The sequence below is a fragment of the Tympanuchus pallidicinctus genome, unplaced genomic scaffold (genome assembly GCF_026119805.1).
Source record: "Tympanuchus pallidicinctus isolate F22 unplaced genomic scaffold, pur_lepc_1.0 scaffold2, whole genome shotgun sequence".
NCBI classification, from domain to species: domain Eukaryota; kingdom Metazoa; phylum Chordata; class Aves; order Galliformes; family Phasianidae; genus Tympanuchus; species Tympanuchus pallidicinctus.
In genome coordinates, this window is record NW_026294721.1 from 35,193,970 (window position 1) to 35,220,710 (window position 26,741).

At 38.6% G+C, this 26,741-nt stretch overlaps 1 protein-coding gene across 1 annotated transcript in view; it reads right to left on the minus strand.

The window, feature by feature from the left end:
• Positions 1 to 19,681, minus strand: part of PRSS12 (serine protease 12) — a 43,194-nt gene extending 23,513 nt beyond the window's left edge. Inside the window, exons 1-6 of the mRNA XM_052681871.1 lie at positions 19,286 to 19,681; positions 10,496 to 10,634; positions 7,593 to 7,771; positions 5,364 to 5,514; positions 1,168 to 1,346; positions 395 to 536 (exon numbers count right to left, since the gene is read on the minus strand). Coding sequence (XP_052537831.1) covers positions 395 to 536; positions 1,168 to 1,346; positions 5,364 to 5,514; positions 7,593 to 7,771; positions 10,496 to 10,634; positions 19,286 to 19,631 — 1,136 coding nt within the window. The 5' untranslated portion in view covers positions 19,632 to 19,681. The remainder of the gene's footprint in view (positions 1 to 394; positions 537 to 1,167; positions 1,347 to 5,363; positions 5,515 to 7,592; positions 7,772 to 10,495; positions 10,635 to 19,285) is intronic.
• Between the last annotated feature and the right edge of the window lie 7,060 nt (positions 19,682 to 26,741).

Genomic DNA, 26,741 nt, shown 5'->3' on the forward strand with positions numbered 1-26,741 from the left:
ATACACTGAAAGTCTATCTGATTTTTACCGACTGTTTCATGAGCAAAGATTTTGAATAATCAAACTTTCATAGGCAAACTAGAATACAGTAAGTCATTTTTTCTCTATAGATTGGTTAGCCAAAAAACACGAGTGGAAGGAACTCAGTGAATGAAGACTGCTGAATTACAGACTGAGTTGAATCTTTTTGCTCTAACTAAATTGAGGCCATAAATATGTAATGGAGACTGAGGGAAGCAGATTTTAATGCATTTTAACTCAGTAGTTTCTGTGAATCACTCAGCTAATATTAAAAAAAAAAAAAAAGAGACTCTTGAAGAATATAGGATTCACGTAAATATCTACCATCATCATCAAGTCAAAGAGTCAGATATCTGATATCAAATAATCTTACTTAAATCCAAGCTGCCGGCAAGCCACCTGTGTATTCAGCTCTGTCCACCCATCATCGCAGATCGTGCCCCACTGCCCAGAATAATAAACCTCCAGGCGTCCCTCATGACTGCCTTTCCCACTTGTTAGCCTTAATGCACCATCTGTGTCATTAACAAGGAAGGAAAAACAAAAATAAGAATCAGTTTTTCTGAGGTCCAGTTACTGTTCTGAAATAAAATGAGTATCACTACATTTACTGCAGCTCATTACAATATTAAACTACTATATCTGTGCTGTTCACTCGATGCCATTCAATGAAAAGATGTGTAAGATGCTGTGATGCACCCAGGTTGTTGTAAAGTGCTGAGTAACACAGCCGATTCAGTGCAAGATTTTGATCTCCGAGTCCTCATTACATGCCAAGTTCACAGAAATAGGCTCTAATTATGTGGTTTCATTGTTTATACATACAACTTATCTTCTTTATATATTGTTATTTCTCATTGCTTTTATGCTGATAGAAACAACACACAGTTAAAGCATGCACTGCACAGTAAGTAGCAGTTAGAGTGTTGCAAAGGAACCAAGGCTTAGTGTTAAATAATGAGATTTTCTATACCTGTAAAATTTCCACAGACAACAGCCAACTCCTTTTGATACTGCTACAATGTATTATTACTGTGAGGTTTTATGCATCTGCAAACTTTAAAAACTCTCTTTCCAGTGCTGTCAATTCTGCATTTGTCACTGTGTGTGTTTATTTTCTTGTGTGTTTATTGGTAATTGAACTACCTGTGAGAGGTGTACAGGAAACACCAGCATCTTCTTTGTGGTCACAGTTATGTTCCCTCCAGGAGCTTTTTGGACACTGTTCTATAGATAGCTCATTTCCTGTACACCGCACTTCATCCAGCAGCACAGGGCCTGAGCCTTCTCCAAAGTAAGCCTGGCTCCATGCCTTGGCAGAACCCCTGTCAAAAGATTGCAAATGCTGTAAAGCAAGTACAAGCAAGCTAGGGTCTTGGAGGCAATGGAAACAGCTAAAATGTTACATATCTGGCTTCTAAAATAGTTAATGGGACTTCTTGAAAATGTTCTGCAGGGGTAACTGACTGCAGCCTGTGTTACATCTGCATTACAGTGTGCTTCTACAGCCAACTTCATTATGAGCTGAAGTTCTGCACCAGCTGAACTTGAACATACCACTGCAACATTTCCACAGTTCCAATATGATTATGAAATCAAATCCTATTGTTTCATTTTTACTTCATTTTCCTTTTCTGTCTTTTCATTTTTAAGAACTCCATTCCTAGGAGGGATTATAGCTTTACAAATGGCTATGAGGGTTCTAATTGTAATTTTCATTTAATGTGTATACGTGGTAATCCTATTTCTTTGGTGACTTACTTTGCTGGCCTCAGAAGCACATTAAACAAATCTCAAATACTTAGATGACGCAGATAAACTCAATTGTTCTATACTCTGTAATTTAAAAAACACGGCTAAGATTTCAAGTGACTTGACAATGGCATGAAGTTTATCATAGAAATAAAAACAAAAGGCAGACCAATGACTGTGCTTGTGTTTGTTGTTTATGTCAGCGTAGGGAATTCTGAACACAAAAACCTACATGAATTGAAGACAGTCCATTATTTCAGCATTACAGAAATTATACAGTGTTCAACAGTTGCTGAGCTGTCACGATTTTTCCTTTTCTGTTTGGAAAGGCACTGTGTCTTTCATATATGTTTTGAAACACATGGATTGTTTTCCTTTCACTGAATGGTTTCTCTGTACGTATAACCAGTTTAGTTTTTGTAGGAGTGTTTCCAGTATCTGTCTTCTTTTTCAACTAGGCTACAATGAATTACCTTTCTAAAGGACTAGTTTAAGGTACAGTTTGGTCATGGGACTATAAAGTAATAGTTACAAAAAATATGTTTTCTGCAACCAGCCATATATTGTTACAGAGCACCTAGCAGGAAAGGCATATTCAGTTTCTACTGAAAATGTGTCAGATCTTGGCTGTTTTGTTTCAGAATGTAGTCATTCAAACTCTTTAGAGGCTTTTACGGTAGAGTGTTAGAATTCTCCATTGCTGTCATTTTTTTAAATGGAAGTTGTGTTAATTCATGTTTTTAAGGCAGCACTTTATTGATCCATATATAGATTTAGATAGGCATGGGTTTCATTTCTATTGCTTTGTGTAAGTCTATTCCATCTCTTTTATTTCTTGTTTAAAGGAAGATAGTACTAAATTTACAATAATGCAATTTCTTGATTAACAGTAACAAGGGTGTGAGAAAAACAGCAACAATAATAGGCTCTAAAATGTGAAATTAGGACCAGGAAAAAAAGTTCTGTATAAAAAAAGGAAGTGAGTACTCCTGGTGGATGCTGTGTAGATTATTAGTTCCCAGCAAATAAAACCACACATGGGAAAGGAACATTAAATACTACGATTTGCATTCATACATATTTAAAATACATTTGTTTCTAACGTTGTTAAGCTAAAGTGCTTGGTCAGTTTTGAAAAAATTGAACTTTCAGGCTGTTTCTCTGATGATCAGATGCCTTCTTCAAGTGGTTGAGTATGTGGAAAATATCAACAAACAAGTCATATTTACTCAGTAGGGAGAAGAGTTGTAATCTGCAATCACATCAGAGAAACAGTGGAGGAAAACAGAAATGTCCTCAAGCACCCAACAAGTGACATTTTAGCAAAACACATTTGGCTTTCTTCCAGGGGTTTATCAGGGCACATCAGTAAATTCAGTCTGAAGTTAGCATTTTTTATGTGTGTGTGTATATATATGTGAGAAAGATTTTTAATGGGACATATTCTTTAGAAAGACCTTCCTAATTCTAAATAGTATGTTAACATAGATCTTGCTCAGCTTCTTTTTCCTCCAGAAATGCTAAGATGAATTTCAGTAGATTTCGTAGATCCCTGAGCTTTGCTAAGTCTTCCTAATTGCCCTTACCATTCTTTGTTTTAGTTTGTTAACTAGCCATGCCTTTCTATATGTAGCATTTATTCACTGAAGACTTGTAGTTTGCAGTGCAGGTAATGGGAATAAAAGCCAAGACCTCCATCTCTTACATTTCACAGATAGCCGCTTTTCTAACTAGTAAATGTGTGTCACTATATAGTAAACTAGGAAAATAACATGTATTGGATACACTAAGAGTAATATTTATTTGAAATCTAGCTATCCAATCTAGCACGTCTCAATCTTTCAATGTATCAAGATAGGACTGTGAGTTCTCAGTGCTTCTGACTATTTTTGTAGAATTGAGTAAGAACTGAAGAAACTTCTTTCAGGATACTTGTTTTAATCAGTAATACCTCATATATATTACAGTCTTATAACAGAAAGCCACGTTTACCAGTAGATCTTAAGATGATAGTACTTGGGAACATTTACATGTATACGACGTTATCTTCATTTAACTTCAGTATCAGCATTTCAATGTTTGCTGACTTTGCCTGACATTTGTCGTTACCATAGAAAAACGTTAAGGGTAGTTTAGTTACTTCCCAATTATTGATAGTGTTTCAATTATATTTCAAAAGCAGAAAAAGCTTTATAAAAGGTATTCCTAATTGAATAGGTCAGGAATATAGAAATACTTATATAACTATTCTATGCACGGACTGAAGGTTGTGCACTAATGAACACCTGAAAACATTCTGTATGATGAGGAGTCAAAGAAATATTGAATAGCTATGAATCCATGAACACCAGTTATTTGGTGCATAAAATTAGGGAAGTTTCCTATTGGAGGAAAAAAAAAAAGCGTAACTGATGATCATATATTTAATCATATAGACAAGAGGGCTGAACTGATACTGCACAATATTTACATGATGCTACTACATATAATGCCTTTCTCTGCAGTCTTAAAATTCTTTTAATGTAGTCTTTTACACATAAACCCTAGACTTGAAAAGAAATGGAAAAATGATGTCAGAGGAGCATGCTGGTTCCTACATGGTTCATGAGCAGGTTTAAAAGCCTTGTAAACACTGTACTAATCTCAGCTATTTGAGCTAGTTTGGATGGAACCAGCAGGAGTCCATGGCCTCAGCTTCAGGTTAAAAAAATGAGCACATGCTGGGGGCCACCTGTTCATGCCACAAAGCTTGCTACCTTCAGTGCCACTTATTTTAATTCACTGTAATCTCAGCAGGGTTGAGTGGGTGAGTTCTTTCCCAGTCTTCTCTGCACTGATCTGCTTAATTCTCATCCCAGTTTGTTTCAGAAGTAATCCCCCATTCCTCCTTAGCTTTACAGAGTAGTATCTTCTCTGCATTCACCTCCTCATTTTTCTTCTGCTTTTCATCCCAATTGTCCTCATCTTCTCTGTCTCCAATGCAGCAGTTCTCCTCTTTGCCTCCTAGTTCTGCAGCATCTTTCTCAAATACTGAATACTTATTTGCTGAGTAGTATCAAAACTGTTAAAACTTTAAACTAGTATCTACTCTGTCCTTGCAAACTGACAGTTTTCTGCGACTTATGGCTTAAACCTCGACCAAAAAGCACATCCTTTCTGACAAAGCAATGGTCTTGCTCCAAAGCAAAGTGATTGTTAGACTTTTCAGTAGAATGGATGTAAAGATTTCAATATCAAAAGCAACCTCCTCATATTCACCTAAGGTTTTTGATTGTAATTTTACTATAATTGTAGTGAATGTTCACAAAAGACTCAAAATTTATTCCAAGAAAGATCCTTTGTCTATCTTACTATTTCATATTTACATCATATACCATATCATTTGCCACTGAGAACTGAATCCAATAGATCAAAGTTCTAGAGACTTGAAAGTCAGGTACAGACTGTACCTGACCCTTCTGAAAACGTGTCGTTCATGCTTCAAAGTATTAGTGCAATTTTAAAGGAGCATCTTTTGAAAACTCTAGGCTATGTGTCTTACTATCTATTCTGCTTTGCTGCTGGAGTAGAAAATATGTAGTAAAACAAACCCAAGGCCAAGCTGCCGGCAGACAACTTCAGCATCTGCGTCATCCCACTGATCGTCACAGACAGTCCCCCACTGGCCAGCATGGTAGACTTCTACTCTTCCTTCGTAAGCCTTGTTCCCACCAGCCAGCCGGATTGGAATAAAGACAGCAGCTATGATCAAACAGGGAATATAGGAAATGGTCATTTTGTTATTCTGATTGCAAAGGAAAAAAAAACAAAAACAAAAACAAAAAAAAGACAGCTTAGTGGTTTCTGTGATGTTGCTCAAGAACTACAATTAGTTTTTTTAATTCAGTGGGAAACAAGAAATTAAACTTGCTAGAAATTTCTTCTTCTAAGGTCCAGTCTCTGGAGATGAAAAATACTTTACAAACAAGAAGCCATGCTGATCTGAGTTACATAAGTGTCAAAATGTGCAGACACTTAGGAGCATAACACCAAATACTATAATTTAGCAGTGGAATTGCATTTCTACCAGTAAGGGCAAAGTCAGTTCTGTACATGCTTAATCCCAGGGAGCAAAATGTGTAAGTAAGAGGCAAAAAATTATTTAGTTTCCACAGAGGTAGAATTTCACCTTCATGTTTTGGCCTTTTCAAAAAATTAATCTTTTTGTGTCCAGCAGGAGATTTTCTTGGAAGCATCACTTCTGCAGAAAACTATAATAGAAACAGCTTAAAGCCATGTAAAAAATAGTCACTTTTGTATTTAAAAGGTTATTTTAAAGTTTCATCATATCTAATGTTTGAATAATTCACAGTGTGATTCAATTTTTGTGTATGCTTTCCAACCAATTAATGCTATTTTGTGACTTGAAAAAAAAAAAAAACATTGAGGGAATTTCTCTGAGTCCATCATACTATCTCACCGGTATGAAATCTAAACATGGGGTTTTTGTTGGTTTTTTTGTTTTGTTTTGTAGTTAATTAAACTATATTCGTTAAAAAGGCTACTGCTCGTAGAACCTACAAAACAGGCAATTTCAGGAAACTCCATCTAATCAGCTGAACTTCAGGACTGATTTAATTAAATTCAGATATCCTGGGCTCTAAAGAACTGATAAGCTTCCTTTCAGTATTACTGACGAAGATAAAATGCCTTCTGTAAATTTATCTGAGCTAAATAAGCTTTTCCAGTGAAAATATCTATAAGCAGAAAGAAAACCTTATGATCTAGGAGTAAATTTTACTAATTTATAAATGTCAATTTCCTAAGGCAAAACTGTTCCTTTTGCTATGATTGTTTCCTTCTTCTTTCCTAGGTTAAAAAGGATTCATCTTCCACCTATACTACAGTTTTCTAAATTAAGAATAAAATTATGTTTTTTAAGTAATTTATTGAAATTCCTTATGAATAGAGGAGCTGTAGGACATAAGTATGTCTACTTTTGGATAGGAATGCAAGTAAGGGAAGAAAGGAAGCACAGTGCTGGGAGCAGCCATACAACATGTTTTGGTTACAGCTGAAGAGAATGGCACTGCCAGTAGAGTCATCCTTAAAGTCAGCAGTATTTTAAATCTGACAGCATAACTGCCTACTTAGATACTGTTTATCATGTCAGTTAAAATAATCTGAAATATCTTAAAAGCCTTCTAATACATTTTTCTGGTAATATCATTGACTTGTGTAATGTAGCGATCTACTGGTAGGAGACCTCAGACCTGTTGTTTTAAGTGTGCACTATAAATAGGACAGAACTTTTCCTTTTGCAGTGACAGCCACATTCAAAGAACGTAAGGTCAACACTCATCAGACACTTCCGTACCAAAGTCAGGTTTAGCCTCTGGATGAAACTGATGTCCCTCCCTGTTGCTCATGAAAAGCTAACAAACTGAAATGTTGCTTTTGTAGCTAACAAAGAAAATAATCATAATAATTAATTAATAATAATAATTTTTTTAAAAGTAAGTAAAAATGTGGGGGAAACAATCCCACTTTTACAGCCAGAGGTCACTTCTGCTTCACCCTTCCTCACAACCTGGATCTCAAAGCAACATTTTGCTTCATGATTATGGAATGGTAAAAGGCGGTTCTGCTAGTTGAAGCTTGCATATAGAGAAATTTGAAATAGTTAATGGTGCTATGAGTCAATCTGTTTAATTTCCTGACCAAAAAGTCTAGAAAGGTTTTCTTTTTCTAATTTTATAATGATTGATTATTATTACTTGAATTTAAATAAGGTAAAGAGTTAGCCAAACCTTATATTTTGTTTTTTTGTTTTTTTTTACCTAGGGAAGAGCTACATGTAACAGCAGCTGCTGTGTTTTGAGGACATATTCCATCCTGCCAGATGTCTTTTTCACATAACAGTATATTTTCTTCATCACCACGACAACGCACTTCACTCCAGTAGACAGGAATAAGGCCCAGTTCGGAAAATGGTATGTGTTTTGATGTACCTTTTTCACTGTAAGAAAAATAATCAGGTAGGATATTTGAGTCTATTCATTCCTGGTTCTCAGATAAAAACCTTGGGGTAGAAAAGAAAGAGCATTCCTTAACAGTGTAAAGTCATCACATTTTCTTACAGTTCAAGGCAGTCTTCTGCTCAAAGCAGTTATAGAGTAACCCAGATTTTGCCATTTAGTTGTGGGATATTTTAGTACAGTGGCCTATGCCCTGGCAAGGCCAGCCACACTCCTCCCAGTTCTTGACAGCAAAAATCAGCACAGCAGCTCCTTCCACACTGCATAGGTAAACTGTAGAATCATCCCACTGCAGATATACTTCCATGACAGATAATGCCAAGGACCCTTCATTTTTCTCCTCTCTTTTGTTCCATTAAAACTAGTCACTGCTCAGCACATGTGCGTGGCATATATAGTTATGACCATGGGGCAGTGAAATCACCTCATACTGCATTAGCTCATTCTCACGTCCATTATTGTCCATTCAGCCATTCCCATCTCTTCATCCATCCATCCATCCATCCATCCATCCATCCATCCATCCATCCATCCATCCATCCATCCCCTCACTGCAAGAAAGATATTGAGGCCCTGGAACGTGTTCAAAGGAGGGCAACAAAGCTGGTGAGGGGTCTGGAACACAGGCCATATGAGGAGAGGCTGAAGGAGCTGGGAATGTTCAGCCTGGAGAAGAGGAGGCTCAGGGGAGACCTCATTGCTCTCTATAACTTCCTGAAGGGAGGTTGTAGTGAGCTGGGGGTCGGCCTCTTCTCTCGTGTCATTAGTGATAGGACCAGGGGGAATGGCTTCAAGCTACGGCAGGGGAGATTCAGGCTGGACATGAGGAAGTATTACTTTTCAGAAAGGGTGGTCAGGCACTGGAACGGACTGCCCAGGGAGGTGGTGGAATCACCGACCCTGGGGGTGTTCAAGGAAAGGCTGGATGTTGTGTTGAGGGACATGGTTTAGTAGGAGCTATTGGGAATAGGTGAACGGTTGGACTGGGTGATCTTTTAGGTCTTTTCCAACCTTGGTGATTCTATGATTCTATGATTCTATGATCCGCTCCTCCAACACCCTGAACATTTATAAATAGCTTTCTTTCCTTTCCAGACTGAATCCAAAGAAACTGTTCTGAATCTTCTTATCTTCCATCTAATACCCAACAAAAACAAATTAAAAACAACATCCAAATATTGTAAAAGCAAAAGGAGCAGAAAAATGGAAGAAACTGAAAAAAATTGGAAATACCTACTGAATTCACCCTGTGGTATACAGATCCAAATTTCTATCAAACACTTAACAGGGCATAAATAAAAGTTTCAACTACATTTTGTTTGGGTATTTTTGGCCTAGATTCAGATTCAAGTCATTTCTATTGAAAAGAACGAGCCATTCACACTGTTTTAATAAGGGTCTTGTTCAACTGAAATGTTTATCCGAATGGTATAGGTAGGGTATGGATGGCAAAAATAAATTAAAATGAGGAAAGGGGACACTGCATGTAGACAGCTCGTCATAAGCAAAATCACAGCCTCCAGATGGCTGAACTTTTATCCCATCTAATCCTCGTATTTTTTTAAGTTGGCATGGTGTGTCCAAATTAGAATTGAATGTTATAAAACAGCTTAGTTTTTGTTCTGCCTTGCAGTCTAAATAGTCTAAAAGTAATATAATCATTAAGAATGCAACTATGGTATACTTGCCCCCTGCTGCTTGTAGCAAATGTAATCACTCCTTTGATATCTAACTGTAAGAATGCTGGAAAGGCAATAAACCAGCTCTATTTTGGGGCTTACTGAGAAGCTACAAACTGAATGGAGTAGTGAGGTGGCAGGGTAGTCAAGTAATGTCTTTGCCTAGCTTAGATGACATGGATTTTCTAGAAGCTGAAATTGCATTTTGTTTTTAAAACCTTCTGTGGATATGGACATTTTCTTCTTTTCCTCAGTTCCACCTTACTATAGCAACTGCAGCATCGCTATAGGCATCATGTAGAGCTGAATGACCAAATTATGGTGAAGGGTCCTGTTGATTAAATCCACTTTGACAGCCATGGGAAACAGTGGTCAATAAGGACAGTGAGCTGTTAGCACAATGCACGGATTTTCAACCTCTGTAATATTACCATGACTGTAAAATGTTTTCATGAAAATGTAAAGCTGCAAAATTTGTCTGGTTTTGGGTTTAGTTATCAATGTGTAACACTAGAAGTAAACCATACAGATTACCTAGTTGTATGAGGGTAGCACAACAAAAATACCCCATTTCCCAAAAATCTAAAATGAGTCCCAGCTGTCTTTTAGCAGAATATAATGGATTATTACCAGGGTAACACAATGCTCCTGGGAATAGGGAATATTCCTGCGACAAGAAGCCATGAAGAAGCAAATTCTGACCACATTTACATTTTTACAGATTCAGTAACTTAAAGAGCTACTCTTAATTGACACTTACATACGCAACATTAGGATCAGACCTCAGATTTCTCTCCTCATGGACATCTGGTTGTCTACTAAAGTAGACCTTGTTTTACTTTGAAAGTACAGCATCTACCTTCCCTTCTCTCCTTTTCAGATCCCACATATAGCTTTCAAACAAAATACTAATTTTCACACTGACCTCTTTGAAATACAACATAATTGAAGGAAGCAAAAGATTCCCCTTTATACTGTAATGTCATTAAAGTATGTCAACTAATTTTCACTCAGACAAAAACTTACCCAAGTGCAAGCTGTCGACATATGACCGTTGCATCATTATTGTCCCAGTGGCTGCCACAGATTGCTCCCCAGACTCCATTCAAATAAACCTCTACTGTACCTTCAAACTCATTCTTGCCACCTTGGAGTCTCACTGATGCTTAAAAGAAAAGAAAAAAAAAAAACAGTCTCCAAGATGCTCCATGTCTCAGATAATTTATCCTACCTACTGGACTCTGAATCTCTTTTTTCCCTCTGCAGATGAATTTTTGTTTCAAGTACTACTACCTTATTTTGCATTCTTTGGTTAAGCTGCTTCTAAGAAGTACTCTGGCATGTCTAACATTCTTATACAGTAATACACAAAAGCAGATAACTTTATTCCTTACATAGGGAATACATTTTGCTTCTTACACTGAAGCTACATTACTTTTCTGATACTTCTGATGCTACAGCTTAGTTGGTAAGTTCTAACCACCAAAACAAAGTATGTACAGACTGCATAAATATTTAGTTTTTACCTCTACCCAAGTGAGCAAAATTTATGAGTGATATGTTTTTATCTTCCACATAATTCAATCCAGTTTAAAAGAATCAGAAAACAACCACATGGATTGCATAGCTTTTACTCTGAGCCATGTAATATTATGTTTGTCATGGATGTCAGTAGTTTATTTTAGCCAAAGAATGCATTTGTTCAGACTTGTTCTCAGACAGAAAAACACTTGATGATATTACATGAAGGGTCTTTGGCAAATTCTCAGACAAAACAAACTAAACACATTAGGAATTTTCTAAAAGAAGTGTGAAAAAAAAAGACATCCAATAAATTAATAGATTTTGCATCCTTACATTACAGTATTTGTATTTGAGATGCAAGATGCATCTGCAATTGAATGTCACCAAAAAGCTGGTTATAGATGTAACTCTACAGAATCAGAACAGAACAGTAGTTCAACAAGAAAGAATATGTTTCTGTTAAATTATAAAACATAACCTAATTGCATGCATTAATATTGCCTGAAATCTCAGTTAATCCATCTGCCTCTCATCTGTGATCTACTTAAAATCAGAAGCTACATCATCATCCAGCTTGCAGGGTTTTTAGCAGTAGGAGAGTAAAGTCAGTGTTTGTGCCTGCCCTCCTTGTACCTGATGTGTTCATGTATGTGTATATTATAATAACAATAATAACAATATTATTATATTGTATAATAATCTACCTTTTCTTCTCAGCTTTCACACAGATTGTGTTCTGGTTTTAATTTATTTTAGTGTAGTTTATAAAACCAAGTCAAATGACTGCCAAAGGACTCGAATTAATTAACCTCAAACTTGATTTTGTGTGCTCCTTTTGCCTTCTATTTTCTCAGCAGTACTTATTGTGCAACAAATTACAAACAAAAGTTATTCAATTCATGTTACAGTGCGTGCTATCATTCAGCACAGAGGACTATAAATGGCTTAATTATAGCAACAGTAAAGCCATACTGCTCCTTGTTTTTCTGTGTTTATATTTTTAATCTTCATGCTTTTCTGTCACATACAGACAAGTTCAAGAATTTTGTTTATTTCTGCTCTTCAATTGACTTTTGTGTAGACTATTGGTATCAATTGAAACATCAGTTTTAGTCATAGCAAAGTGATTTCTGGCATTCCAGAAAGTGTGAATATATCACCCTCAAAAATTAGTTTATTTTTGTACCTGATTGCTTAAGGTCCTGCACAATTACTGTATCAATGCAGAGTTTCCTGAGTACACATTACACAATATATCTATGAAAATACTTAGATAAAGGAGTACTTGAAGAGTAAAACTAAAAGAATAAAATTATCTTCTGTGATTCCCACGGCAAAACATGGCTCAGTGCTCTTTCTATTTTTGCAGAATTCCCAGAGACAACACTGGAAAAAATTATTCTTGTACACAGAATAAAAGATGATACAAGACACAGCTTCTGCGCATCAGCATGTCTTTTCGCAAACATTAAAAACAAATATGAAATCGTTTGCCTGTCTGATAGACAACTCATGAAAGAAGTCTAAAAAGCATGAAGATCTGTGGACAGGTACTGTTAAACAAAACAGACTTTATCCTGCTGCCAACTCTCCCAGAGAACTCTGGGTGACTTCTGCTCCCTACTGAAGTGGGTATTAGTAGGTGAGGAAGGGAAAATGATTGGAAGAGATCAAGTCTTATTTCTGTGAGCCTTTGTGATAAAACCTAGGAGAAAATATTAATAAGTGAGGGATTTTTTTTTTTTTTTAAAAGTAATATCTCAATAAAATATTTTTATTTGCCTTTTTACTGCAGATTTGCAGCTGCTTAGGAATACCAGCATTTTATGAATGATAGCAACATTCATAACAGACCTGTGTTTGTCTCACAAGAAAATACGATGAAGAACCAGATACACAAGATTGTTATTAAAGGTAGCTTTTTTAACAAATTTAAAATATTCTTGATTGACAGCGGTAATTTAATCTAGAAAGAAATAAAGATAAAGCCTTTTCTTACAGGTAGCTAACATAAAACCTTTTAATATGTCTGATGATTATTAGAGTTAACTGAACATATATGGTATAATGAAACTAATTTTAACATGCTGGTTTACACTGACTCACTACTCTTCTTCTAGGATGGTGTTGATACCTACAGCTGTGCCTAACCTAAACTACCCATGGCAAAATCTGGCATTCACTCCTCAAGCAAAACAGTACAAAGTCGTCCCCTTCACCTTCCCCCCTCTTTTTTAAACAAAAGTTTCGGAATTGAAAAATCTCTGAAGGGTCTCTTAGTATTTTTCTAAGTTCAGTCCAGTTCTTGCTCAGTATTTTAGCAGAATCCAATGAAAGTAAATGATACAATATTCTATGTGTTTCATATATGCTTTAAAGTATGTATTAGCGTAAGTCATAATTGCAAAGCAGGCAAATCAAATAGCAATTACTGAAAAAATTTAACTTATTCTGTAGCTTATTCAGAATGTTGTGGTATTTGGACTACTGGCAGTTATGTTACTGGATCATGAGATAAATTAATTAGAGTAAAATGGATACCTCATAAAACGTAACAGAATTTAAAATATATCATTGTGCTTCAGTAGGTTCAGTAGGTTGATCTTAGGGAACTGCAAGCTGATCAACATTAGAATAATAGAATCATAGAGTCCTTAGTGTTGGAAGGGACCTCTGAAGGCCATCTGGTGCAACTCCCCTGCAGTGAAGCACCACAGCTAGATCAGGTTGCCCAGGGCCTGATCCAGCCTCAACCTGAAAGTCCCAGGGACAGGGCATCAACCACATCACTAGGTAACCTGTTCTAGTGCCTCATTACCCTCTACCATCTCTGAGCATGAAGCCATTTCCTCTTGTTCTGTCACCACACACCCTGCTAAAGAGTCTATCACCTTCTTTCCTGTAACTCCTTTTTAAATACTGAAAGGCCACTATGAATGTCACCTCACAGCCTTCTCTTCTCCAAGCTGAAGAGCCCCAGCTCTCTCAGCCTGTCCTCGTAGGATAGGTGTTTCATTCTATGGATCATTTTTGTGGCCCTTCTCTGGACACTCTCCAACATGTCTATGTCTCTCCTGTACTGAGAACTCCATACCTGGACACAGTGTTCCAGGTGAGGCCTCACCAGCACAGTATAGAGAGGCAGAATCACCTCTCTCAGCCTGCTGGTCATGCTTTTTTTGATGCAGCTCAGGATATGATTGACTTTCTGAGCTGTGTGGGCGTGTTGTTGGTTCATGTCCAGCTTGCCATCCACCAGTACTCCCAGGTCTTTTTCAACAGGGCTGTTCTCAATCCTTCCATCCCCCAGCATGTATTGGTAATGGGGGTTTCCTTGACTCAGGTGCAAGATCTTGCACTTGGATTTGTTGAACCTCGTGAGATGCACCTCAGCCCACTGCTTAAGCCTGCCTAGGTCCCTCTGAATGGTATCCCATCCCTCTGGTGTGCTGATTGCACCCCACAGCTTGGGTCATCATCAAACTTGCTGAGGGTGCACTCAACTCCATTGTCAGTGTCACTGATGAAGATCAGCCCCACTGATGAAGAGTATCAGTCCCAGCACCAACCACTTGTCACCAGTCTCCATCCAGACACTCTTTGGACTGGATCCTGCAGCCAGTTCTTCGTCCATCAGTCTACCCATCAAATTCATATATTTCCAATTTGGACAGCAGGATGTTATGGGGTACTGTGTCAAAAGCCTCACTGAAGTCCAAATAAATGACATCAGTGTTTCTCCCTTGTCCATTGAGTACGAGGATCCTGCCGATGACTCTCAATACCCTTCTCAGCACTAGTCAGAAAAATGAAGGAGCCCCTCAGAGAGGGATGCATTGACCCCATGAGAGTTAGAGACAAGGGCACAGAAGCACAAAGCAGGTTTACTGATCAGCTCTAGGACACATATTGTGAACAGTGTTCATTCAGCCCTATTTGACGAATACTTATCTACCATCTTCACAGAAGCACATTCATTTACATACGCTCAGAAATGTATGCATTTCTTTTAATTATATTTTACCCAAGACTACTGATGGTCAATTCATGTTGTTTACACACAGTCTAGTAATTTTAGATGCTCTAGTATGTGCCTAAGTCAGAATCTTTCCCATCTGCTATCACTGTTTAAAAGAGATTAAGTTGTACTTGCAAATGGAAGGAAGTAAGGGTATCTAGTGAGTACTGCTGAGACTTGCTCTGCAACACCTGCCATATAGGCACAAGCTGAGACACAGAGTAATTAAAAAAAAAAACGGCAGAGGAAAACCACCCAGCAGATTTTTAATTAACTCTAAAAAGGAGAAGTACTTTAAAGGAATTGTGCTGTAAACAGCATGAGTGGTCCTTTGGCCTCTTCTGCTATATCGTTTGCATGCCTAGAAACGCTGGGTGACTTCAAACCCTATTTTGTTTTCTACAGAGAATGAGAATCACTTCCACTCCTACTTTAAGTACTGCAGTAGTGGGGTTTATGGTTTTTATGGTGAAAGTGTACCAGTATTTTCTTTGCAAACACCTGTGTTCAAAGCTTGGCTGTAAATGCAGATTTTCAAAAGCGTGATCAGAAGTACATGTTTCTTGTGCTTTGCCCTCTGGTGCTATGTGCTCTCAAATCAGAGGTCTGTAGCAAAGCAAAAGCAGTATTCCAATTCTGGAAATTTGTAAAAACAGCATATGTTATTTTTGCTTGCTTTTGCAAGGTGTTGCAGCGTGGGACAGTGCCACAGAAAGGCTCTGCACTGATATTCCATCTCTGTTGCCTCTGAGTCAATTAGGTAGGTGCAAATTAATACTAAGTATAAGGATGTCCCACTGACACACGCTCTATATCCCACATAACCGTATTACAAGTTGTAGTATTTCTGAACACTAGCGGATGATTCAGAATACTATGAGTCTGTCCCAGCCTCAAAATGAATTGAGTTTATTGGTTTACATGAGATATTTGGAAAAAAATTAAATCTATCTGCATTATAGGCCCAATCTAACACCAGTTCAAATCGATGGATACTCTTCTTCCCTTCTGGCATCAGGCCTAGCTGAAATCAAAGAAATTATCCCTGTTGACTTCAGCAAAACTATGGGTGCTGCTCTCTGTGAGTGGTGCTGTTATCCACCACTTTCCTGAGCCTTGCTTTCAGTCTGAAATTATAACTGCTTTCTCTTGGTAGTTTAACCTTGAAAAATGGTGCATTTGTCAGGACTACTTTTAAAGATCCAAGATGAAAATTTTAGTACATAGCATTATTGCATACTTACAGAACCTTATATTAGAAGTTTCATAAATATTATATGTACTCAGTGTGCAGTGTGCTGAATTGGTTCTTCTGCAGCAGTGAGGTTCATCATATCAATGATCAATGGCTTAAGGCTTTGTAAGAAGAAAACTGAAATTTTAGGAATGTAACAAACTCTGAAGAACTGCAATTGTATTATATGGTACAGAGCTGTAGAAAATTAGGAGGTTTCATGCTGTGCAGCTGTAATAAGAATGGTTGCAGAAGAGCTGCTTCAACCTTAGAAGACAAAAATAGACAATCACGCTTAATTTTTTCTTTAACCCTATGCTATTAAGAAACACAAAAGTCATACAATACCTTCCATCAATTGTCTGGAAGCATTTAGTGAAGCATTATTTGATTGGCATTAGTGGAATCACTTGTGATGAAAGAGATTTAAATGGAAAGTCTGCACATTCTGAAGATGTGTGCTTTATTTCCATTTCTGACAGTGATTGGTACTGTGACCACTGGCAAGACATTTACCCCTTCTCTTATTGTTTCCTCTTTGTAAAATGAAGAAAAATAGTTAACTTTCTCATAGAGCTTTAAACTAGATGTATAACAACATGTCGTGCAGAATTCTGCAGCTACATGCCCCATAAGCATTGTGTTGTAGGCTTCATTTTCTGCAGCATGAGTAGCGTATGCACAGGTAAGTTGTTATGAGTAGTACCTAAAATACTAAATTCTGCTGGACTTAGGCTGGTTGTTCATACAGCATACTCTCAGACTCATTTATTTTCCCTTATTATTTCCTTGGTCAATCATGATAATTTATGTATATTTGCATTTGGTTTACTTGCTTTCAAGGCACAAATAAGAAATATTAACCAGATGTCTCTCATTTTAGAAGGAAGGAAATGAAACACCAAAATCTGTTGAACTATTAAACTGAATTTAGGCTGGTACTGTCTACTATAATTGCCAGGGTTTTTATTTTGTTTGTTTGCTTGTTTTTTATTTTTCAGCATTACTGTTAAAATATGAAGCACTTTAATACACACACATGCACAAAGCTTAGCCACTTAACTGTGCACGTTAGTTATAATATTTAAGCTAGATAATCCAGGAGATTTACAGTTAAGGCCTTGAACACAGCATTGTACTTAGTAATTGCAGGTGCCTCAGTGCAGGTTTCCTCAGCACATGCACTGAAACAACAGAAAAGGGAAGATAGTTTGCCCTTCTCTAGCTAAAAACTGCATCATAACAAAGCGTGACTTGCATTTCTTCTCTTGTGAGAAATGAGCATATTTCAGGACCAAAGTTATAATAATGGGTTTTTTGGGGGCAAATAGCTTGACTTATTTCTATGTTCCACATTACACTACTTAATGCATTCTGAAATTCTTTGGTATCACCTCCACAAAGACTCTTGGACAGATTTTGGCCCACTGGAGCCACTGAGATTTCATTGTTGAAGTAGAAGTAGAACCTCTTAGTTGTACAGTATCACCTACTGTTCAATAGCTCTGTCCTCTACCTTAACCTGGATTTTCTTTTTCTTGGGCAAAGAGGAAAGACAAGAAACAATCTGAAAAGAGTGAAGAAACACAGCTAAATCCAAATCACACAGTACTTTCAGCATCTTTTACTTGATCAAGTTCTTACCAACTTAAAGGGGATTCTAGAATTAAATTAGAGTAAAATTGGGTTATTAGCAATAAAATGATACATTGATCCTTAGTCTGACATACAAGTCCAAAATCCTTACAGAGTACTTTGGGAACCAAACTGATACATTCCAAAAAGAGCTATAAATATGATAGACTAAATTAGGGAAGCAACTATGGGACCCTTTTCCAATCTGAGACCAGTTAAAGGGTGTGAAATATTCTGCATTCTTTTCATCTTAGTCTAGTTATTGTTTTCTCCACCATGGCATCAGCTGCCTGGTATTCTTTCCCAGGAAACATCTGTAATACATAACATCACTCTGTCTTCTCAAAGGAGTACAGTACTGACTCTGAACATGGCTTCAGAAGCCGCTTTCTTCTCTTTTAAGCATAGCTGAACAATATAGACCTTGGTGCCTCCATGTGCTCTTCATGTGATGGTTTATACCAATACATATAATTTATCACATTGTTCAAATTACACTTTTTCAGTTGTGCATCTGACAGATAGGTCTTCCAGGATTATTGCTGGGAGAGAAATGTATCTGTCCTCTTCAAAGATCTGAAAGATCTTCGCTGAAAATAACAAAATTATTAATACTAATAGTAAATCCCTTACCAACATTTAGGTAGTATAAGATATGTGAAGAGAAGGGCAACAAGGGAGAGAGTCTTTATTTTCATTGCAACAGTTACGTGTGACCATTTTTAGTACGAATACAGACAGGACAGAATTCTTAGCTAGGAGATAATATCAAAGAGATGCAGAAAAATATGTTTCCCTCTAGCAAAGTCATTCAAAGCCTGTCGGTAAATAAACACCCTTTGCGGGGGTTGCCAAAGCCGATGAGCTTTAAAGCCGAGGGCTGAGTGATGGAATCACTGCTCAGTCCTCATGCATCGAAAACTTCCACCACAGCCAGTGGATCCAGTTAGTGAGGGTCCGGGCTCACAGATGTCCGCACCCCCAGTGCTAACTTGCAAACCTCGTTATCTCAAAATGTAAAAAGAAAAAGAACGAGGGCGACCAAGCCGCTCCCCAGAGACGTGCACCCGGTTACAAGACGGGAATGCCAGTCTCACCTAGCCGAACGCTTAGGATACTGTTTCTGAACGCGAATCGCCTAGTTCTGACTTATCGCATAAAACGACGTGGTACTTTCGTCTTGCCGGTGTAGCTGCCGATGAAAAAGTTTAAAACCCCCACTGAGAAAATCCTTTGCTGTCACCGTGGCGAAAGGCGTTCGTTTCCTCCCTCGACCCGCAGTCCCTCCGAAAACCGCGGCGGGGGAGCCGCGCGCGAGATGCCGACGCCACCGCCGCGATCCGGGACGCGGAGCCCCGCGCGCACCTCCCGCTGCGTCTCGCCCAAGAGCCGCTGCCCCGCTCACCTCGCTCGCAGTCGGCGCGCTCCCGCTCCGCCCGGCGCCGGCCGCTCCGAGGGCCGCACCGGGGTCGGCCGCCGCCGCCGCCGGGCAGGGCGCAGGAGCTGCGGCGGCTCCGCGGCAGCCTGCCCGCCGAGCCGCGCCGCGAAAGGGCGGGCGCCGCGGTCGGCCAGGGGCGCTGAGGCGCGGCGAAGCGCCCCGAGGGGCAGCCGGCGGGGGGCTGCGGCGGAGGCGGGCCGGGGGGCCGCGGCGGGGCGCGAGCGGCGGGGAGGCCGGCGGAGACCTGCCCCGGCCCGCGGGCTCCGGGCAGCGCCCCGAGCACCAGCGCCACCACGAAGCCGGCCAATGTCATGGTGCCAGTCCCGCCGGCTCGCTTCCATCTCCCCTTCTCATCGCGCCCGGGATGCGAAGGGGGAAGGCGGGGCCGCGGCGTCCCGCTAATCCCCCCCGCCGCGCATCCCCCTTCCCCCCCCCCCCGCCACCTCCTCTCAGCTCCCCTGCGCGCGGGGGAAGGGCGAGCACCCCGCGGTGTGTGCCGCTACCTGCCGCTGCCTTCCCGAACGCCGCCCGGCCCCGCGCGTCACACGCCCCGAGCACCCCGCTGGCCGCAGCTCGGTCCGGAGGCAGCCTCCTGCTCGGCCGTCAGCCACAGCTCCTCCGCCGTCCCTGTTTACCCGCCGTCCTCCGACCTTATTGCCGTTTTTCCCCCCACGCTTCTCCCTCGCGCATGGGACTCCTCTACAGCCACCTTCTTCAGAGGCCGTGCCCTCTCACTGTCGGGCTCCCCCGACCTCTCTCACACTCTCACAAAGGGCAGAGGGAGCCCGGGCATAGGCGGACTGGGGCGAGGGCAGCGAGTCAGCGAAGGGGGCAGAAGGGTGCGGGGAGCTCCTGAGAGGTCTGCGGGGAACAAAAGGACTAGAAACAAATGCCGCGAAGAGATATGTCCTGGAGAGTTTAGTTTTATCCCAGTTCCGTGTGCTCTGAATGGTAATCCTCTTATTCCCAAACTCTGTGGAGTTTTGCATGACCTGATCATTGCTGATTCCTCCTCCCACCAGCACAGCCAGCACTTCGTTTTGTCTCTGGCTCACATTGGTCAGCTTGGGTTCTTTGCTGTACTTTTAATTTACCACTGTTGATGCTGTTCATATTTTGCCAACTGTGATTGCCTAATGGAGCACACACCCTTTTGTTGCCAACTCATTTGTAGCGTGGGGCTTTAGGTTCACTTCTCCAGAGGATCTATTTTCTACCCAAATGTTTTTGGCTGAGAAGCACTCATCTGGGTGAGCTTATAGGTGTTGCCACAATCTTGCATTGTGACTAAAAGAGAGAGGAGCGTGCTTTCTTCTTTATGCGAGGGACCTCATGTGTTGAGTGGGTCCCATCCATTAAACATGGGCCTTTCTTTAGCAGCCTCCAAAATATTTTGAATGGGCAGAGGGCTTTTGTTTATAAATACGAGTGAGCTCCAGCACTAAGTAAAAGCAAGGACTAGTGTTTGGTGTTACTTGTATTTGTTTTAGTTCCACTGGGCTACGATTAAAGTATTATTGCAGCAGGCACTTCAATCACTCATAGTTAAAGAACGCTTTGCTAGGGTTTCTACAGCAGCACAATAACTGTGCTGCTGCATGTGTCCATGCATTTGTGTTTGGATGTTATACACAGGTTCTTTGTTCATTCTGGGTTATCATCTATGCTTATGTATGTTCATTAGTTTAGAAACTGTTAGAATTGGTGAAAGTTCATTTTGTCGTTGGGAAAAAAAAAAAAAAAAAAGGAATATGTGCAAGACATTAGCCTGAAAGCAACTCATTATGGCTGTGTTTTAATTGAAAATTCGTTGCTGATGTGACAAGTTAGCCACTTTTATCCTTTGGAAGGATTGAAGCATGCTCAGCCTACCTAGTTAAGGCTAATTTCATTGCCTAGCTAACATTTCTTGGCATCACAATGACAGCTAAATTTCATTTTCCCTAACCTAAGCTCTTTTATTCCCCCCCTTCTAGCCTGGAAGAGACAGAATTCTGCTGATTAGCATGGGAGGGAGAGAATAGATGAGAGTGATGAATCTTGCAAAACACTTCAGGCAAAGCTTTGACACAGGTGCTTATTCATGTATTCCGATTTCATTTTTCTCACCTAGGTGTGTGGGCCTGCAGGAATCTCACATACATTGAACTCTGCTTATGCAGGAGGTTACAAAATGATACCTAAACAAGGAGGAGGGAAGAAAAGGGGGTTATACAAGTGAGACTGAGAAGTAACCAGAGTCACAAAAGATGCACTGGGAAGAAAAGAGTGGTTGTCATAATGATCCCTTTTCCAAGAGGGGGTTCAGGCTTGATCCACATGTACAGATTCAATCTGTAAGATTTTATTTTTTATCATAATTTTTATTTTTGATGTAATCACATAAAGATAGTGAGCCTTAATTTGTTTTAAAAACAGTAATTTAGCTTTCAGCAGGATGTGTGGTTGCTAATGCTACAGAAAGTATTTATTATAATTTACAAATCATAGGATCATAGAATCATAGAATGGCCTAGGTTGAAGAGAACCACAGTGATCATCTAGTTTCAACCCCCTTGCCACGGCCAGAGTCGCCAACCACTAGAACAGGCTGCCCAGAGCCACATCCAGCCTGGCCTCGAGTGCATCCAAATTAGGGACTTAGTTTATTTTCCATTTAAGATACTAAGTATGCAAGACTTTTCTAACAAATACTGTAACTGATAGAGTCTGGTTTTCTCAGGATGTATGATTCTTGTGATTCTTTTGGATATCACTGAAAATAATGGTGAGAATTACAAGTGTGTCTAAAACGAAACCACATTATAATTTAAAGATAAGCTTTATATTTACAATGGGGAAATAAAGACTTATTACCCTGATATAGACAGGATCCTTTTTAAAAAAAATCCTTTTTAAAAACATGAGATGTTCTTGGTGCATTTGGTTACCTTAAGTTGTTTTGGTTCTTCTATACAAAACTGATTAAAACTCACTCATAAACAGAGCTAGAAGTGAAAAAGAAAGAAAAGCTTATGTTTGCTCAGTTAGGAAAATAAGCAAGTAAACCTCAGAAGGTCTCAATGGATCTGCAAACTCAGTATAGATTTGATCCTGAAATTAGAATATAAACTTTTTCAGAAAAAAAACTGTCACAAAATATTGAGAAAATAATACATTTTTGGAAACTGTGCTAGTGATATTCCTTCGACAGCAATTTAAAGTTAGTAATCTGTGTTTAATAATACACATTTTTGTATGGAAAGGGTTGCTTTTGTCTTTTTACATTGGTAAAGAAAGTAATCCATTAAGACTTTACGGTGGGTGAACTGGATCCAGCTGAAGTCCATAGCAGTTCTTCCTTTTGCAAAACATTTTCAATGCTTATGCTTAGTATTTAGATTGCACCTCTTATTCCCTATGCAGAGATGTAGTAGCTATCAATGGCAGTTCTACAGAAGCCCATGGAACAATGTTTGTGACCACAATTTGCCAATCTGTGCTACGTATCTGAAAACTTCCATGAGGGCAGTTGTAGGAAATCACCTACTGGAACAGGTTTTAATTTGTGTGCAATTCCACAGGGTTCTACAGGGTTGATTTTTTTTTTCTCTGCTGATATTTGACAGCGCAGATACAGAACTGTTGATAAAACAATGAATAATAAATAATTCATAATTATGAACTCTATAATATGACTACTTAAAAAAAAAAAATCCATGCTGCATTTCTGTGCATAGATTCATTACGATACCTGAAAAATAGAAATATAAGGAACACTCCCACACTACACAGTATCATGGATTATTCATATAACCAAGGGTTAAATGTAAACTTAGACAAAAATGTCCTTTTTTCCTTTTTCCAAATAGGGACTAATTTCCAATAAATTATTGTTGCAGACAAGCAAAGATACCTCATCTGTGGACTAAACTTGCAAAAATGCTGTAGTCTTGCATTTGGAAAATATATAATACATTGAAACTCAGCTGGAGAATCAGCCTAATTCTGCTTCTATTTAAATCAATATCAAAATTCACTGATTAGCCTCTTCCTTGCATGCAGTAAAGCCACTTACCTTCATTTTAGAGTCACTCTTACATCATGCTGTCAGCACAGGTTTTAGAAATCTGAGCATTTCCAGCTTTTGGTGGAATTCAGTTAAAATACAAGTGACAAATGAAAAACTGAGCCAGTCCCACCCTACTGCCACTGATACACCTAAACCCTCTTCAGTTCCCTCTTGACCAGGTTAGAGTCAAATAGCAGCGCAGATGTGAAAGATCAGAGCAAGCGTTGACTTCATGCTATGCAGAGGAAACTTCAGTACCAATACATAAGAAGGAAATAACTGCAAGTACAAAGCAGAGAATGTAGCCAAACAGCCAGGCATCATATTACCAAAATAATTTTCAGAATATTAGCTGAATAATTTCTTACTATTATTTCTTCACATCTTCAAGTATGCTTGTAGGCCAATAGATCAACCACTGGAATCAATGGAAAAACTTATGTGCATGACCTAGTGGGCACTGAGTGAGATCAAACTGCACCAGACAGGGTCTGAAATCAGGATTAAAAGGAGAGAAAGCAAGGCATCACACAAAGGAGATTTGCATTTTGAAAATGATCTACAGAAAGGGTGCTGTGATGAGTCAACATTTTTGGGGTATAAGTCAGCGGTCTTATAAAATATTTTTATTCAGTAATCTCATTCTTTTCATTAAACACAGGCAGCAGAGATTTGTAGTCCTGCCAAGTCTGAGTCAAAAGTAATTTGGGTTCATGATTATATGGAAAAGAATAGGCCTTTTGTTGGTAATTATATATAAGATCCATAGGGTGACCCTGCATTACACAGGATGTAACTGAACAGCCTGTAATTGATGAGGTTTCCATTGCCACATAATGCAGTGCGCAAAGTAGTGAGATCATGGAAAAATCTTTTTTAAAGTGTTAAATACTTTCTTGTACAACTCATATTATATGGCAAAACTCATATTATAAGGCAATAAGTACCATAATTTCCTGGAACAATTCAGTAGGTAGGTATACGTGTGCCATGCATGGATTATACAGATGGCGTTAAATACATTTAAAACTGAAAGGTAAATTAAATTGTGCAGAACAAATGAACACTTTCTGGTTCATGTAGTAAATGAAAAAATGCTGAGATTACTGAAATAATTTGACACATCAAAATAACTAGATACTAGATTTAAAAATTATCACAGTTTTCCACAGGAGAAAATGGTTATCTGGATAATAATGAAATATAGCCATATTTGCTTGACTTTTTTTAAACAAACAAACAAAAAAAAGCAGTCAGTATAAGCTCTAATTCTCAAGTAAGTATCCTCATTCTTAATACATACATATCCAAATATTATAATGCATCTACATGTAAGGTAGGTTAATGAGTACTGTATCTAGATCTTGATTTGACTGGAGGTGTAATTTGTTCATGCTGCTGCTACTATTTCAGACACACACATGAACTAGCACATACAGTCCTGTTCATGGCAATGTGATGGTGTTTGCAGCAGGAGCAAACTCACCTTTGTGTTCCTCTCCTGGAAGGACCATTTTGGCAAATTCCAATATTGCAATGCCACAAAAACACTGGCTGAGTTGGGAGTGAGATTAAAATGCAAGATTAGACATATACCAGCACAGCTGTGTAAATACAGCAGAGGTGTTGCTTTATTTCCTGATGCCTAGAATAGGAAGTAAATCTGGCGTTGCATGTTGCAGTTTGTTAACTAGGCAAAAGATGAGTAACTAATATGAGCAAAGCACATCTTATCTAAATGCAGAGACTGATAATTTAAGATTTGTGTAAATGTGCAAATGTACATTTCTATGGGCAATACATTTCATTGCTAAGAATATTTTAGAATTAGCAAGGCAAAACAATTCAGGAAAATTAGTAAAGTACGTATCAAATCCAAAACTGCATCCAGTTAAGTATTGGGAAACAAAATTAACTGACTTCTTAGAAGATTTCACTATTGCCTACAATTTGAGAAGTTCATTGTATATAAACTTGAAAATCAGCCACACAAGGTTAGAACAAAAAGAAAACAGGATTTTGCCACTTCTTATTTTCAGTCACAATTATCCTTCTATCAAAATTATAAAGATCTGTCCTATTATAGAGACACTGATGTACTCCTGATAAGTAAAATAGGTGTTTGGTCAGCAATGGACAAGTTTAGTTGTACCTATTTTTAATCTTAAAAAAAACAACCAAACAAAAAAAAAACAAAACAACTAGATTTGGCTGATAGCACAATTAAAATTTCAATATTGTTTTGAGAAATAAATCATGACAGCTGCATTCTCTTAGCAGTTGTTTACAGCATAGGAGCACAAATACTTAATGAGGGGAAAGCTAAAAAAATTGTACTCACCTGATTTGAGGAGGTTGAGATTTGTAATTATCTGGAAAAAAAACAAACAAACAAAAAAAAAAACCCAAAACATTGTGCTTCCAAAAATATTTTAAAATTTTAATTCCTACTTCACAGTGGTTACTGAAAGCACTCGGAAGTACTCATCATGTGTTCTTAATACAAGAATCTTTTATGTTCTCTTTTGGGTTTGTACTGGAAGCACTAAGGCCCTTTTTAAAAGAAATTTTCTTTAACTTGCAATTTCAATTAGTTGCAAAATTTCGCTGTAAGGACGTAGAGTGCATTTTATGAGTGTTATTAACCATATCCCATTTGCCATATTAGTTGATAAGAATTTAATCAAGGTCAATGAGTCTTCTCACGTTAGTGAATAGACTTTGTGCATTATGAAAACAATAATTAGTATGCTCATATTCCTTATATTTTTGAATATATATATTCCTTATATTTTTGAATAGAAATCTCAGTAGTTCCTATCTTGCTTTCGCAAATATACGGAGCGTGTGAGCAACTACTGCATACTGACTAAGTGATATACAAAGGTGCCTCTACTCAACATTTTGGTTGAAATTATCAAGTGCAACTAGAAGAGTTTTAAAATAAATAAAGTGAGGATACCATCTGCCAAGTAGGAGGAGAAACTGTACAAGATAGAATCAGAGGAGACCTCGCACTACTGAACTATGACATTTGGAATTAAAACAATGCTAGCATTGTGCAGACCTGTCGCAGACATTTGCACTTAAATAGCTTTCATTACTCCAGAAAGTGGAAACTGTCTGTCAGGAGCTTTGGGAAGGCAATCAAGAAAGGGGGCAGACCAGCCACTATCCAATACTATAACTACTGGCAAAACAAACTGCTTTCTTGTAATCTTCATTGTTGGCTTAATCATCTCTGATTCTTTCTTGTCTTCTTGCCAACGTTCCTTTCTTATCCTTCCTGATCTCTCTTGCCCCATTATAATTTCCCTGTTGCTATTTTGAAATCTAATGGCAATGTGGAATTACATATTCCAATTTAGTATT